At 31.5% G+C, this 15,795-nt stretch overlaps 7 protein-coding genes across 7 annotated transcripts; 3 read left to right on the top strand and 4 right to left on the bottom strand.

The window, feature by feature from the left end:
• Positions 1-1,683: 1,683 nt before the first annotated feature.
• On the top strand, positions 1,684-6,256 carry BX663DRAFT_455479 (ABC-2 type transporter-domain-containing protein). Its single transcript, XM_051523838.1, has 3 exons — positions 1,684-1,889; positions 1,962-2,167; positions 2,233-6,256. The coding sequence occupies exons 1-3, from the start codon at positions 1,724-1,726 to the stop codon at positions 6,217-6,219; spliced, it is 4,359 nt and encodes a 1,452-aa protein (XP_051382525.1). The 5' UTR covers positions 1,684-1,723; the 3' UTR covers positions 6,220-6,256.
• A 193-nt stretch (positions 6,257-6,449) lies between these two features.
• BX663DRAFT_511403 (molybdopterin binding oxidoreductase) lies at positions 6,450-8,380 on the bottom strand. The gene is made up of 11 exons (XM_051527887.1): positions 8,045-8,380; positions 7,959-7,964; positions 7,837-7,881; positions 7,646-7,783; positions 7,529-7,578; positions 7,425-7,458; positions 7,304-7,361; positions 6,975-7,229; positions 6,889-6,915; positions 6,669-6,821; positions 6,450-6,572 (listed from the first exon to the last, which is right to left on the bottom strand). The coding sequence occupies exons 1-11, from the start codon at positions 8,333-8,335 to the stop codon at positions 6,460-6,462; spliced, it is 1,170 nt and encodes a 389-aa protein (XP_051382524.1). The 5' UTR covers positions 8,336-8,380; the 3' UTR covers positions 6,450-6,459.
• An 82-nt stretch (positions 8,381-8,462) lies between these two features.
• BX663DRAFT_511398 (uncharacterized protein) lies at positions 8,463-8,747 on the bottom strand. The gene has a single exon (XM_051527886.1). The coding sequence runs from the start codon at positions 8,702-8,704 to the stop codon at positions 8,528-8,530; it is 177 nt and encodes a 58-aa protein (XP_051382523.1). The 5' UTR covers positions 8,705-8,747; the 3' UTR covers positions 8,463-8,527.
• On the bottom strand, positions 8,463-10,551 carry BX663DRAFT_511393 (uncharacterized protein). The gene is made up of 8 exons (XM_051527885.1): positions 10,299-10,551; positions 9,993-10,241; positions 9,610-9,907; positions 9,310-9,527; positions 9,100-9,241; positions 9,008-9,033; positions 8,888-8,948; positions 8,463-8,823 (listed from the first exon to the last, which is right to left on the bottom strand). Exons 1-8 carry the CDS (start codon positions 10,317-10,319, stop codon positions 8,729-8,731), a joined length of 1,110 nt encoding a protein of 369 aa, XP_051382522.1. The 5' UTR covers positions 10,320-10,551; the 3' UTR covers positions 8,463-8,728.
• A 1,471-nt stretch (positions 10,552-12,022) lies between these two features.
• Positions 12,023-13,763, top strand: BX663DRAFT_511390 (WD40-repeat-containing domain protein). Its single transcript, XM_051527884.1, has 2 exons — positions 12,023-12,323; positions 12,409-13,763. The coding sequence occupies exons 1-2, from the start codon at positions 12,095-12,097 to the stop codon at positions 13,629-13,631; spliced, it is 1,452 nt and encodes a 483-aa protein (XP_051382521.1). The 5' UTR covers positions 12,023-12,094; the 3' UTR covers positions 13,632-13,763.
• BX663DRAFT_511389 (uncharacterized protein) lies at positions 13,764-14,469 on the top strand. Its single transcript, XM_051527883.1, has 2 exons — positions 13,764-14,108; positions 14,166-14,469. The coding sequence occupies exon 1, from the start codon at positions 13,773-13,775 to the stop codon at positions 14,019-14,021; it is 249 nt and encodes an 82-aa protein (XP_051382520.1). The 5' UTR covers positions 13,764-13,772; the 3' UTR covers positions 14,022-14,108; positions 14,166-14,469.
• A 791-nt stretch (positions 14,470-15,260) lies between these two features.
• On the bottom strand, positions 15,261-15,743 carry BX663DRAFT_531434 (cysteine-rich PDZ-binding protein; the record flags this gene model as incomplete). Its single annotated transcript, XM_051530379.1, has 4 exons — positions 15,261-15,343; positions 15,395-15,468; positions 15,538-15,598; positions 15,662-15,743. 4 exons carry the CDS (start codon positions 15,741-15,743, stop codon positions 15,261-15,263), a joined length of 300 nt encoding a protein of 99 aa, XP_051382519.1.
• Positions 15,744-15,795: the final 52 nt, after the last annotated feature.

Raw genomic sequence — 15,795 nt, 5'->3', positions numbered from 1 at the left:
GACTACAAAATGCTATGATTAAATATGTCTACTTAAGTACACTATGTTAATTCCTCAATAACATTGTTACCTAAAAACCACATCATTTAAGTCTCCATGATTTTTGCTTATCATGGGTGTACAATTCCCTATTGTGAATTTATACGGCAAACAATGATGAGAAAGATTTGTTAAGACTGCTTTCTTAACACTAAGCTTGATAAATCATATTAAAGCACAAGGGTCGAAACCCTTATCTTCTTTATCTCAACATGAAGACTTTATATTGGATATTTTATTTGCTACTACTCTTAGTTATTAGAATATATCTTTATGTTTATTTCTAATATATATATATATATAAAAGAAACCTCGTCAGCTTTTCCGTATTGTTGTATTCTCTGATAATAATAAATAAAATAGCTTAAACTTGTCACACTCCGTAGACTATCCGTTAATGACTTTAAACTTAAAAAATAAAAAACGAGGATTGCCTATAAAGAGTTCAACCCATTAGATGAAGAAAAAACAAATAGTTAATTTTTAGTCACGTAATCACGGTGAAAATTATTCCGTGTTATGATGTTCTCGGTTCATGCGTTTCCATGATTACTGATTGGATAATTCAAAAATGTAAAATAACTTCAAATTTAGTGTAGCGTTAAAATATAGTCGATTTATTCGAAGAGTTATCATCTTAGTCCCAAAAAAAAAACAATCTTTTCTTATTATAGCATTTATGAGCAATGATGTTCAACTGAAATAATAAAAGATACTTCTATATCTCTCTTTATTTTTTTGTGCTGTCCTTAATCGGATTTTTTTTTTATTGTAACGAATTTGTACTACATCAATATCTGTCTGCTTTCCCCCCTTTTTTTTTTCCACTTTATACCTTACTTTTTGATCTATGTTCATTTAACATAGTTTTACGAATATTTTATTTATTTAATTAAAATATATTATTCGCTCGAGTGTTTTCCTGTTATTACATAGACATTATTATAAATTAATTGTTAACGGCTGCAAACTTGGGAGTCAAGGGACGTGAATTTTATTTTAAAGGTCGATAAATCGAAGAATAATTTTATTTATATTAAACCAACAACAAATATATTATTTTGGGCAACGTGGTTATTACTTGTTAGGGAAGCGTATGCTAAAATAAAAATAAAAATAAAGTTTTGACGTTTTTTATAAGATTCTAAAAAGAATAAGTAGTACGTATATACTGTTAATGGTCTAAGATATTCTTTTTTTCATTTATTGTATTGGTTATATTGATATATCTTTATTGAATTTTGAAAGAACTATAAAATATAATTTTCTATTTTATGTTTAAAATTAGATAATAAATTTTGAAACAATGATCCAGGAACCATAACAACAAATTGCTCCAAATCAAATACAGTCATCAAGTATGAAAAAAAAAAAAGGAAACAGACAAACAGTTATTGTATATATTGAAAAAAAAAGTGACCATCATTTGTATTTTATTTTTATTATACTTTTACACATTTCAGGTATGATTCTAGGTTTATAGAATTAAAAAAACTTCCTTCATAAACTTAAATGGCTGTATACATTTTTATTCGTTGGAAAAATTATGGAACCTTTTTTTTTTTTTTTTTTTTTTTTCATTATTGTTATTAAAAGGCACGTTTATGACGTAAAATTTCTTTTTTTTTTTGTTTGCTTCTTTCTTTTCAATTTTTTTTTTGTTATTAAAGTATAATTATTATTTATGTCTTATAATCAAAATCTACCGACAGGTAGAGAAGAAAATCGAAATTATTATCAGCAACCAAACAGTGAATCAACAACTACTGTCTATTATAATGGAAACAGAGATTATGAAGTAGAGAACCATAATTTCGGTGAGCCCAGCGCAAATGCAGTTGACATTGATGGTACTTGATATAATGGACATAGAATTTATTAGTGACTCTTAAACTAACCTGATTTTTTTTTTTTTTTGTTAGCTGCTAAGGGTGAATACATTCAAATGAAGCGAGAATTATCTCGTATCAGTCGTAATTCTATTCGTGCTAATCAAATAGAAGAAGGAAAGGCAGAAGAAGAAGAATTTAATCTTAGTGAATTCTTAAACGGCCTTCGTACGGATCAACATAATTCTGGTCATGAATTAAAGCATTTGGGTTTGATTTGGAAAAATTTGACAGTCAAAGTATGTAATGCATACATACATAGATGCAACATGGTTACTAATTTTTTTTTAAATCCAAATTTTAGGGTCTATCTGCTGATGCACATACTATTCCAACTGTGTTTACTTTTCTTCAATTCTGGAAATTGTTGGGTATTGGAGCTAGTAAAGATAAAACAACTATTCTTCACAATTTAACAGGGCATTGTAAAGAAGGTGAAATGCTACTTGTTCTAGGTAGACCTGGTGCGGGTTGTACCTCATTTCTGAAAGTGATGGCTAATATGTGTGGTTCATTTACCGATGTGGATGGCCTTGTCAGCTATGGTGGTATTGACGCAAATCTGTTTTCTAAGTATTATCGTGGTCAAGTTTGTTACAATGAAGAAGAAGATCAGCATTATCCTACTTTAACCACAAAGCAAACACTTCAATTTGCCCTTCGCTTAAAGACGCCCGGGAAACGTCTCCCGAACGAAACCAAATCAGACTTTGTCAACAAAATTTTATATATGCTGGGTAGCATGCTCGGTCTCACGAAACAAATGAATACAACTGTGGGTAATGCCTTTATTCGTGGTTTATCAGGTGGTGAGCGTAAACGACTTTCGATTGCAGAACAGATGACAACTTCAAGCTCTATTAATTGTTGGGATTGTTCTACTCGTGGTCTTGATGCTGCCTCTGCTCTTGATTATGTTCGTTCTCTTCGTATCATGACAGATATTTTCCAAAAGACAACGATTGCAACCCTTTATCAAGCTTCGAACGGTATATTTGCACTCTTTGATAAGGTACTTCTGTTAGATGAAGGTCGTTGTCTTTATTTTGGTCCTACATGTTATGCAAAAGAATATTTCGAATCTCTCGGTTTTCATTGTCCACCTCGAAAATCAACTCCTGATTTCTTGACAGGTCTATGTAATCCTAATGAACGCGAATTTAAACCTGGATTTGAAGAGACTGCCCCTCGGTTTGCTACTGACTTTGAAAAGAGATACTTTGAATCACGAATTTACAAGGAAGTCATGGAGGACTTTGCGGAATATGAAGCATTTATAGAAAGGGAAAAGCCTTCAGAGACATTTAAAAAAGCAGTCGATGAAGAGCACCAAAAGCATGCCAATAAAAAGCAACCCTATACTGCCTCCTTCTATCAGCAAGTGAAAGCCCTTACCATTCGTCAATTCTATCTTAATATCACTGATGTTGGTGCACTCATCTCCCGTTATGGTACAATTCTCATCCAATCCCTTATTACTGCTTCCTGTTTCTTTAAGATGAGTCAGGATGGTGCTGGCGCCTTCTCCAGAGGTGGTGCCCTCTTCTTCTCAGTCCTTTTCAATGCTTTTATCTCACAATCCGAACTTGTTAATTTCTTAATGGGTAGACCCATTCTAGAAAAACATAAACAGTACGCACTTTATCGACCTTCAGCCTTCTATTTAGCACAAGTCATGTTGGATATTCCTTATGCTATTATACAAGTACTTTTATTTGAAATCTGTGCTTATTTCATGATGGGCCTTAGGTTGACCGCTGGTGCTTTCTTTACATTCTTTATCTTTTTGTTCTTCATCAATATGTGCATGAACGGGTTTTTCCGATTCTTTGGTGCCATATCATCTAGCTTCTTCGTGGCCACACAGGTCTCTGGTGTCATTTTGATTGCTGTGACCAATTATACAGGTTACACGATTCCATGGAGTAAGATGCACCCTTGGTTGTACTGGATCTATTGGATTAATCCATTAACCTATGGTTACAAAGGTCTACTAGTGAATGAACTTAGTGGCCAAAGGTATAGTTGTGAGGGCCCAGGTAATTCAATTCCTTTTGGTCCTGGATATGATGATTGGAATTACAAGGTTTGTACTATGGCAGGAGGCCGTCCTGGCGAAAATTTTGTACGTGGTGATGATTATCTAATCGACTCTTTATCTTATAATCCAAACCACCTTTGGGCACCCAATTTTGTGGTCATCATTGGTTTCTTCCTCTTATTTACTTTCATGACAGCCGCTGCTATGGAGTTAGTTGGCTTGAGTAAATCAAGCACACTTACTAAACTTTATTTGCCAGGGAAGGCGCCTAAGCATCGTACAGAAGAGGAGGAGGAAGCTCGTCGTTGTAAACAGGCCCATATTAGTGATGAAATGGGTACTGTCTCTGACGGTACGACCTTCTCTTGGCAAGATATCAACTATACTGTTCCTGTAAAGGGAGGTCAACTTCAACTTTTGAATAATGTAAGTGGTATCGTTCGTCCTGGACATTTGACAGCACTCATGGGCTCCTCTGGTGCAGGTAAAACAACACTGTTAGATGTACTTGCTCGTCGTAAAACGATTGGTAAAGTTGAGGGCCGTGTTTATTTGAATGATGAGGCCCTAATGTGCGACTTTGAGCGTATCACAGGGTACTGTGAGCAAATGGATGTTCATCAACCAATGGTGACCGTTCGTGAAGCACTTCGTTTCTCTGCTTATCTTCGTCAGCCTGCTGAAGTTCCTAAAGAGGAAAAAGACAAATACGTTGAAACGATTCTAGAGCTTTTAGAAATGCAAGACATTGGTGATGCACAGGTTGGTCAGGTTGAAAGTGGATATGGCATCTCTGTTGAAGAACGTAAGCGTCTAACGATTGGTGTAGAGTTAGTTGGTAAACCCAAGTTATTATTCCTTGATGAACCTACATCAGGTTTAGACGCTCAAAGTTCTTACAATATTATTCGATTCATTCGTAAGCTTGCTGATTCTGGTTGGCCGGTCTTGTGTACGATTCATCAACCCTCTGCTGTACTCTTTGAGCACTTTGATCATATTTTACTTTTAGTCCGAGGGGGTCGTACTGCTTATTATGGCGAAGTTGGTAAAGATTCACGTACGATGATTAATTACTTTGAACAGAATGGTGCACCCAAATGCTCACCAGATGCTAACCCCGCTGAATACATTTTGGAGTGTGTTGGTGCAGGTACTGCTGGTAAAGCAAAAGCTGACTGGGCTACTATTTGGGAGGACTCTAAAGAATGTAAAGCTTTAAGAGAGGAACTTGAAGATATTCATAACTCCTCTAACCCGAATCCTACTCGTCCTGCAAAAACATATGCAACCAATTTTACAACTCAATTTAAATTAGTTTATAAGCGCATTGCTTTAGCCTATTGGAGATCTCCAGATTATAACATAGGTCGTTTCTTGAACGTTATGTTCACGGCTTTAATTACAGGCTTTACATTCTGGAAACTTGGAAACTCATCTACTGATATGCAATACAAACTCTTTGCCCTCTTTGGTACTTTCATCATGGCCATGACACTGATCATTTTAGCTCAGCCCAAATTTATTACGGAAAGGTTTTATTTTAGACGTGAGTACGCCTCTCGATACTATGGCTGGCTTCCATTTGCACTCTCTGCTATCCTTGTCGAAATTCCATATATATTCTTCTATTCAGCTTGTTTCATGTTTGGCTTTTATTGGACTACAGGTTTGAATGCTAGTTCTGAATCATGTGGTTACTTTTATATTACCTTCACTATCCTTGTCTGTTGGGCTGTCTCACTTGGTTTCGTGATCGCTGCCTTCTCTGAGTCACCCTTAATGGCCGCTGTCATTAATCCCCTTATTATCTCTTTACTTATCTTATTTGCTGGTTTGATGCAGCCTCCCTCTCAGATGCCTAAATTTTGGAGCTCTTGGATGTATTGGCTAGATCCATTCCATTATTATATTGAGGGGCTCACGGTAAATGAACTATGGAACCTTGAAGTGCGTTGTGTTGATTCTGATCTTCTTAAATTCAGTCCCCCACCTGGACAGACATGTGGTGAATATATGCAACGCTTTTTCTCTTATGGTGGTCCAGGTTATATTGCAAATCCAGATGCCTCTCAACCCGACATGTGTGGTTATTGTACATACAAGTCCGGTTCAGAGTTTTATAGTACTCAGTTTGAGTGGGATGTAGCACATCGATGGCGCAACTTTGGTATTTTATGTGGTTACTTTATCTTTAATATCATCGTATTTATCATCTTGGTCTATCTTCGTAGAAAGCAAAGACGTTAAATGAAAAGAAAAGAAAAGAAAAGAAAAGAAAAGAAAAAAAAAAAAAAAAAAGAGGAAAAAGAAATTATTTATACATTTATACTTTATAACACTATTAGAATTTTATTTACATTTATTTGTTTATTACTTCTCCTAAAACCCTCATTTTTTTATTACTACTTCTGTTTTATATATGTATTTGTATTGTATGTTTGCATTTTACTTGATAAGACAATAAAAAAAAAAAAAAACTACGTTTATTTACATATTTGACTTATTTAATGAATCTGGATCTATTGTTCTCCAGGAATTATTCATTACTCCACGATAATTCCAAACAGGATATTCTTGTTGAATATTTCCAGCAGAATCCACTAAAACAATAAAAGATGGAAAGAAAGAAAAAAAAAAATAGATAGCATATAAGGTGAATTATATATCTAAGGAATTTCTTTTTCTTTTTTTTTTACCTGCTCTGCTGACAATTCTAACATGTTTTTTTGGAATGATTGTGGCAGACCAAAGACACCAACTCCATACTCTTCCAAAGTTGTTAACTCCATCTGCAGCAGGTTGATAAAGTTCAGCTACAGTCCAAGTCTTCCCATCATCTGCGGATACATCTGTGTTTTAAAATAATTATTTATTAATGCAGAACAAAATTCTATAATAAAAAAAATGATATCATACCTACGCGTTGAATACTTCTTCCTCCACCTAAATGATATGTATAGTTTAGAATACTATACTATTTTTTTTTGTTAATTATGTTTTACCTGATAGTGCATAGCCTTCAACTTTCAAGTTAAAGGTAGACCCCTGATGAATTCCATCAGGAGGATTACAAACATAAGATTGAACATTATATTCACCAATAGATGGGATTTTAGACCAATAAGCATTGGCTTGTTTCTCATCAGCTACAGATTCTGGTAAGATTTTATAGTCTCTACGTTGGAAGAAAGAGTTTGATTCATCATCCTGAATTGTAATTGATTTCAAGTACTTGACAGAGCGAGCACCAATATAGCCTAGAAGAAAAAAAAAGATGTGTAAGTTTCATTATGATCAAAGTAATTTAGGCACTTCCTATGTATGTATATACCTGGTACAACAACTCTTATAGGAAATCCATGATCAACTGTCAAAGGTTTATGATTCATCTAATAAGGAATGTAAGCACAGCTTTCATTATTAAGAGGGAGATAGAGAGAAAAAAAAAGTACCTCATATGCGAGTAAAACATCTCCAAATTCATCTCTAAATAAAAAATAAAATAAAAGAAAATTAGAAAAGATGAATAATGAATTTGAAGATATAATTTAGTTACAGAGCTTTAACTAAAGGAATGGATGATCCATAATATTTGTCTTCTTCACACTGTAAGGAAGAGAAGAGTAAGCTTTTATTTTTTGTTATTCCCATTTTAGCACAATATGCGATATACCTGTTCAATTGATTCAAATGATACATGAAGTTTAGCTAAATTTTCAATTTTTGTAGAAATACCAGCAGTAGCCAAGACATCACGTAATCTACAACCACTGTATACAGCATTACCTAATGCACCAGGCCCCCAAATGACCTTTAGGTTTATGTTAGTTTATTTTCTTGTTTACACATTTATATTTTGTTTACCCCCTTTGTATGTTTAACCTTATGAAGACCATCCCTTCTATTTCCCTATAACATAATAAGGAGAGTTAACTATCATGTTGTACCCAGTCATTTATAACAAAAAAAAAAGTATCTATTTTTACAGCACACTATATAAATGTATGTAAATAAAAACTTGTATTCATTATGATATAATCCGCTCTTTTTTTTGTTTTGTTTTGTTTCCTACCTGCATCACCATCATAACAGATACTTTTTCATAATTTTCTTTTAATTCCTTCACGGTAAACTGCATGACTCCCTTGCATCCTATGCCTTGAAGATAAATTGAATGATCTCCTTCATTAATATAAGGAAATGGACCATGATTTCGACAAAAAAAGTATTCTTCGGGTGTAATGAAATTTTTAATCAAATCTGTCAATTTTGGTTCAGCATTAAAAGGAGCTTCTTTTCGTACAACAAGTGAATAAAGGTCATGTTTATGATCTTTACTATAGTCAAGTTTCGAAGAAGACATTTATTTATTTATTTTTTTAAAAAAAGAAAAGAAAAAAAAGAAAAAGAAAAAGAAAAAAAAAAGAACTTTAATGGATATGAGCCTATATAAATATATACAACGGTTATCATTACTACTTTAATGGTCACACGATATCAATATTTGTTTCTGAAATAAATCATTGTAGTGGATTATAATTCCCACGATATAAATTTATGATTTAGTGATAGTTATAAAGCTTGAAATATATTTTATATAAACAAAATTAGAAGAGAAAACAATATAAATATATAAAGAGAAAAGAAAGGGAGGAGTAATAAATAAACAAGAAAGATGAAAGGTATTAGAAAAAGAAAGAAAGAAAAAAAAAAAAAGGGGGTGTATACTCATTATGATGATTAAAGAAATTGAGGTTTACTCAATAGACCAACGTCTAGAAGAACTTTCTTTTTCTATTCCTAAATGCGTCATAGAATGTGTAGAAGTAGCAGATGCTGTAGCATGAGAAACTATATAGAAAAAGAAAAGAAAAAGTGAATATTTGATGAATAAATGTTTACTATGGAACTTTACTATGATTCATTAATCCGAGATTGAAATTTCTTAAGCAAATAACTGCAATAGGTACAGATACCTTTTAAAGGAAAAAGAAAATGAATAACTGCATTACATATTTGGAGAAGATAGACTTACAAAAATTAATACCATGTCAACGCATACTATTAATATAAAGAAGTTATTTACTACATACATATATATTCTTCCTTTCACTTGTCTTTACTTACAGAAAAAGGTCAAAAAAATCTTTGAACCTATAAATCGACTAGGATTTTGTGAAATTTGAACAAGCATGTTGATATAATAAGCCATACTAGCAACGCATAATAATAAGAATATATACATGTGTATCTTCTTTTCACGTCTCAACTATATAGTAGATGTATAAATGACTAAATGTTTTTTGATATTCAAAATTTTATATCTAATCTACTTACACCCCAATAGGCTGAAACTAACATCGTAACAGATACAACACAACTAAGTACAATATGTTCAATTAATTCTTTGACAATTTGTGACTCTCTTCCATCCGTAATTGCATCCGGCCACCATACAACAATTAATAGTGCTAAATACTGAATTGAAAATCCAAGGAAAAAGAAAAAATCAAACTTGAGAAGCATCATAAAGATTTGATACATTTTATAACGATCTAAATTCATACATGCATTAGAGACAAAAAAAAAAATAAAAAATAAAAAATAGGATCATCTATTTTCTCCAATGATGCTCACCTCGCATTGCCAAATCAGCGCCAATCTTTTTATAAATGTGCCAACCAAATTCCAAGTAAAGTTTATAAGCTAAAAATATAAATACAATTGTACTGATAATCATTATACATATCTGTGTGATTTCTGCCCATTTTGAAAGGTGATAAGCATTAACAAGATATTGTAAAGACGGTGCTTCATTAACGTCATTTCCAACGACAAGTGTTGATGATTGATGAAATTGAATGATCGAATAAGCGCTCATTCCTAACTCGAAAGCGACCAGCGCAATAAGTTGAATTGTATTACGTTGATATATCTATTGTATGTGTATTCATATTTATATTTATATATATACAAAAAACAATTAATATCATATACATGATAGATATTAGAATACGTACAGCATCAACAACTAAGATGACAGTAAATACTTGTGCAAGCATAAATAATATAAAATAAACTAATAGAGACCTTGCATCTGCATATGCAACAACGATGGCTGATACTGTTTCTGTTGGTTTATCTATCTTTTCAACCATATTAATTTCATTTGCATGAAAGACAAAGATCACTGCTTCAAATGCAATAGCTAACATAGCCTGAAATATAATTGCACAAAAAATAGCTCTTGTCCATCTTGATTCGCCAAACTAATAATTAACGTAAGTTACCTATTTTTATTTGATTTTACTATATTCTATTCTTACAACACGAGATATAATCCACATTATTACTATTGTTCCTTAGTTGTAGTATTTCGATTTGCCTTTATTATTATTATTATTATTATTATTGCCACTGGTTGCTAGGATATAAAGTAAGGGGAAATATTCTCTTTTCTATTTTCTTAGAAACAAATATCTAGGTTTTTTTTAAAAAAAAGAAAGAAAAGAATAGCTTGATTTATTCGAATATTATAAAAAAAAAAGAAATAATAATAATTTACATGAAAAGAAGGAAAAAGGAGAAAGAAAAAAGAAAAAGAAAGAATAAATTTATTGAGGAGAGAAAAGAGTAATGATAATAAAAGACAGTAATATATAAATATAGAAAGGGGAAGTACTGCTGCTGCTGATATAATGAAGCACAATGTATAACAATTATAAGTAATTTTAACTCAGTTCCCTTTCGTGTTACATTCACGAGGATTTATTTACTTTTTTGAACATCTTTTATTAAAGTTAATTATTTATGATATTTTGCATATATTTTTAAACTAGTAATTGAGCTTAAAATTCTTCTCCAGAACAAAGTCAATTTTAATTTTAAATAAATAAATTAATTTTTTTTTTGTATTCATGGTCATGTTTGGTGCTTAATATCCTATTTGATCTTTGCATATTCTTCGTTCACACTTCTTAGCTAGACGTTTTGATTTAATGACAATGCTTCTTAAATCGACTTTCTAAGATTTACTTGATTTCCTCTTTCGTTTATTTATAATACTAGTAATACGCATAACAAATTGTACTCGTAGAATTAACAGAAGATGGTTGACTTTTAGCTTCACTTATAGTATTTACTCTTTGATTAGTCTCCTAACTGATACAAATGCTTGGGTCATTTAATATACATAACAGAACATAGTACTTGCGATATTTTGACGTATGAATTGAGTTATATTTCGGAATTAAGAAATGAGTCTCCCTAAGACCCTTTATTAATATCAAAAATGATTTTCATTATTTATGTCAAAAAAAAAAAAAAAAAAAAACTTAGATGTCGATCTATTTAATTAAATAGGTATAATTAAGATAAAGCAGTCCAAATAATGTCGATTGTACAACACGTATACAACTATTATTACTACTATCAATAAATATCTTCAGATTATGATAATACTTGTGTATTAAAGTAAACATAGCATGTTTTAATATAGCGCAGAAATAAGACTAGATATAATAGTACTATCTTTTACATTAGCAAAATGCAAATATACAAGCTAATTATTTCAATCGAAAAATCGTACTCTATTGATCATAATAAAATCCTCGTCCATTTTTCGACCTCTTTCTAATACGAATAGGCTTTCTTAAACTATATTAAACTTAATCTGTTTTCACTCAAATTAATTATTGAGTTCCTCAACAGACAGTCTTGAGCATTCCAGATTTGACAGTCTTCACATTCTTTAAGCTTATTTTGTTTAACTGATAAACAGAATGTGAAGATATCCTGTTTCACTTAAAAAAACAAAACAAAAAAAAGAATCATAGACTGCATCTTCATTAGAAAAAACTTAGTGTTTTCTTTAAACTAAACCGAATGAATCATATAAGGACACCATGTCCAAGCGCTCTATTCGCTATATCAACATGAAATCTTTCTTCTAGATATCTTTTTTTTTATATAACACTGTACACAAATGATTGGAAATTAAATTAATGCGTCCAACCAATAGCGTATTTACTTTTACAAATTAGCTGATCCTAAAAAAAAAAAAAAGTAATAGTAGAGTAAAATACAATGTTTTCTTTTCAATGGCTTTTTTAAATTATATTCAATGCTGACAGATTATACAGGACATCAGCCTTTCGAACTTGAGCAAACCTCATATTTAACTCAAATTAAGCAATTTCTAGCTAATAGTTTATCTCGTGAAGAACGTATTGAATTCATAAATTTTCTTCAAGGTCATGGTACATGTGATTTTATTGCTGAACTTCCAACTAATATAACATCTTTAATTTTACAAAAGTTTACACCAAAAGAACTATGTGCCCTGAGATTAGGTAAAGTAATAATAATAATGATATCTACTAGGACATGATGCTTTTTGCAGCTTTACATTTATTGTTAATCTATTCTTCATTTCAGTCTCAAAAGCATGGAATAAAAAAATAATACATGATTCAGTTTGGAGACCAATTTGTAAAGAATATAGCATCATTCCCGACGATGACTCATCTGTATTTAATTGGAACACTAATATTCCCATTTATTATGATTTATTTCGACGTTCTCTTACTATGGCTAAAACATGGAAAACGCTTCAATGCAAACGAACTGAATTAAAATATCACAAGGGACCTGTTCTTAGTATGTTAATTACCCATTTAACCCGCATCTTTACAGGAGATATTGATGGAAAAATTCACGTTTGGAATGCAGAAGAACAAGTTTATGTCAAATCTATTCAAGCTCATACAAGTCATGTCTCTTGCCTAGCTTCTCATGAACAAGCTTTAGCTTCAGGCTCTTCTGACAAGACGATTTGCATTCATGATATTAAAGATTTTCGACATATACTCACTTTGCGTGGCCATGAAGGACCAGTTACTGCTCTTGCTTATTCTACACATATAAATGGACATTTTGTGCCTCTTATAAGTGGATCAGTGGATCGAACGATTCGTATTTGGGATTCACAACGAGGCATCTGTTTAAAGATTTTACATGGTCAAGAAAATACAATCAGCTCACTTACTTATTGCCCATCATTTCCATTACAATTTTGTCAGTCTGACATAGAATATATTTCAGTAAAAGAAAATAAAGCAGGTTATATTGTTTCTGGATCGAGTGATCACAATATTTATTTATGGGATTTAAAGACATCTTTAATTAATGATGTACCTGAAGTCATTAGCACAATAATGGAAACAAATGGCCCTATTACGGCTATGGCAGTTTATGATGAAAATACCACTGAATGTTCTAAGAATAAAACTATCAACGAATATATATCTGCAAGACACCCTATTAATATACCACCCTTTGTTGTCTACGCGAGTGTATGGGATACAACTATTTCTGTTTTTTCTTTACCAGGTTTAGAAAGAACCTATGTTGAAGCGCCTAATAGACATCATGGAGCTATTTGGTCAATATCAGTTGCTACTATTCATTCAAAGATACTCACAACCTCAGGAGATCGAACAGCGGTTATGTGGGATCTTAAATCACCGAAGAAGAGCATTACTTTGAGTGGATTTGATAGTGCTGTTGTATCCTCTGCTGTTTCGCCACAAGAAGAAATAATCTGTTTTGGGACAGAAATGGGAACGATTATTCTTCTTGATTTACAAGAATTTGTGTAAATATAAGAAAAAGCAGATGTACATACATTATAATGAAAGAAAAAAAAAAAGGACTTGGATGTTATCTTTTTTTTTTCTTTTTCGGGAAATAAAACTATTTAAATATTTAAAATTTTACAATGAATTTGCTTGTAATAAAAAATGTCGTTCAATCTAGAATCTAATGAAGAATTATTAACTAATAGAAAGCAACATTTAAACAATTTGAAGGATAGATTAGCGAAATATAAACTAAAAAATGAGTTAATTGTAATGTTTTATATGAATCATGAAATAAATGTTTACATTTTTTTTTTTTGTAGACACAAAAAGAACGAGAAGAAGAGGAAAAAGAAAAAACAAAGGAAAGAGAGAGGCTTGAAAAGGAAAAAATTGAAAAGAAAAAGTTAGAAAAAGAAAAGAAAGCTCGTTTAGAATTAGAAAAGCAAACACTAGTACAAGAATTACAAAAGGCAGCCCAATTAGATTCAGCATCATGTAAATTAGCTATTTTAAAACATTAAATTTTTTCATTCTAATACTCTTCATGTATAGTTATTTCTCCTCCTCCTCCTCCTCTTTCTCTCTCTCAACCACACTTGATCTTTCAACAGCAATATCAACGCCAGCAGCAGTATCAACAACAATATCAGCTACAACAACAACAATATCAACAACAATACCAACAGCAGCAAATGTTATTGCAGCAACAATTACAGCAACAATTACAACAGCAACAACAACAAATGCAACAACAACAACAGCTATTACAGCAACAGCTATTACAGCAACAGCCACAGCAGCAACAGCAGCCACAGCAGCCACAACAGCAACAGCAGCAACAGCAGCAACAGCAGCAACAGCAGCAACAGCAGCAACAGCAGCAACAGCAGCAACAATATACTCAGTCATTTTTTTCACCGACTGTGTTTGGTTATCCTACAGTTGTGACAGAAAAGGAAGCTATTGATTGGTTAAGAAATGGATTATAACTTGGAATAAAATAAAATAGGATTTATTGTTATTTCAAAGAAAGCTGCTATTTGGACGTATTGTATTACGCAAATAGGTAGAGCCTTGCTTGTGTTAAAGAAACATCAATTTTTCATAACGATACAAATGCAGCTATCATCATAGATTTTCTATTTCTTAATAATATTATCTCATATTCTAACTCACATCTTTACATTTCACTATTAAGTCAATTTTTGGAGTTCATTTTATCCTTTAGTGACTGGACCAAAAATATCATATTTACCAATACGAACTTATTATCTTTAATTTTAGTATATTAGTCATTCAAAGCCTTTTTTTTTTTTTTTTTTTTTTTTTTTACTCTAACAATCCTATAGAAGACGATATATTACTTAAATCCATCAAAACACTTTTGCAAGTTTGAATATTCAACTAATTTCTTATTCTTTTCTAGCATTTGTTTAATGTAAATTTTTATCAAAATTTGTATAGCATTATTCCAACTATTTTTTTTATGCAGCATTTTAACTTGTTAATCCATTATTACGCCGATAATTTATAAAATAAAGTAGCTCTTGTAAATAAAAATCGATTGCTTTAATGTGATTGCTGAATTCGGTATATCTTCCAATAAAAAAAAAATGTTATTCAGCACCTTTATTATTATTATTTCATTTATGTGGTTGACTGTTTATAAGAGCTTGTGTTGAGTATTTGTTTACCACACATTGCACAAATCCCTTTCTTATATGCGCAATCTATTTATATTTTTATTTTAGTTTAAACAAAATAATAATAATAATAATTACCTTGACAGTAATGTGCTTTTTCTTGATGTACTCTAGCTTTGCAAAGCTTACAGTTATTTCCAAGAGGTGTATACCTAAGAAAAAATAGTAAGTAATTTATACACTGTGTGCATGTGTGTGTGTAAATAAGAAAATTATTCTACCTTGACTTTGCAGATTTGGATAGTAATTTGTTTTGATTTAATTTTCTTCCCGATGAGCCGACTATTTTTAAATGAAATGAATAATAATGTAGCTGAATTCTTACAGATAAACATATAATTTTACCAACAGCGTTTTTTGACCCTTCTTTCCATTTATCTGGTGCTGCTAATGCAGTTAGTTTCTTTTCACATTTCTTGCATACCATTGTTTAAAAAAATATTTTTTTTTCTAAAAAAATAAAAATAAAATAAAATAAA

This window comes from Cokeromyces recurvatus (assembly GCF_025118155.1).
Source record: "Cokeromyces recurvatus strain NRRL 2243 chromosome Unknown BX663scaffold_14, whole genome shotgun sequence".
Taxonomy (NCBI): domain Eukaryota; kingdom Fungi; phylum Mucoromycota; class Mucoromycetes; order Mucorales; family Mucoraceae; genus Cokeromyces; species Cokeromyces recurvatus.
Note: the sequence above shows the minus strand (reverse complement) of the source record. Positions and strands in the feature narration are given on the sequence as shown.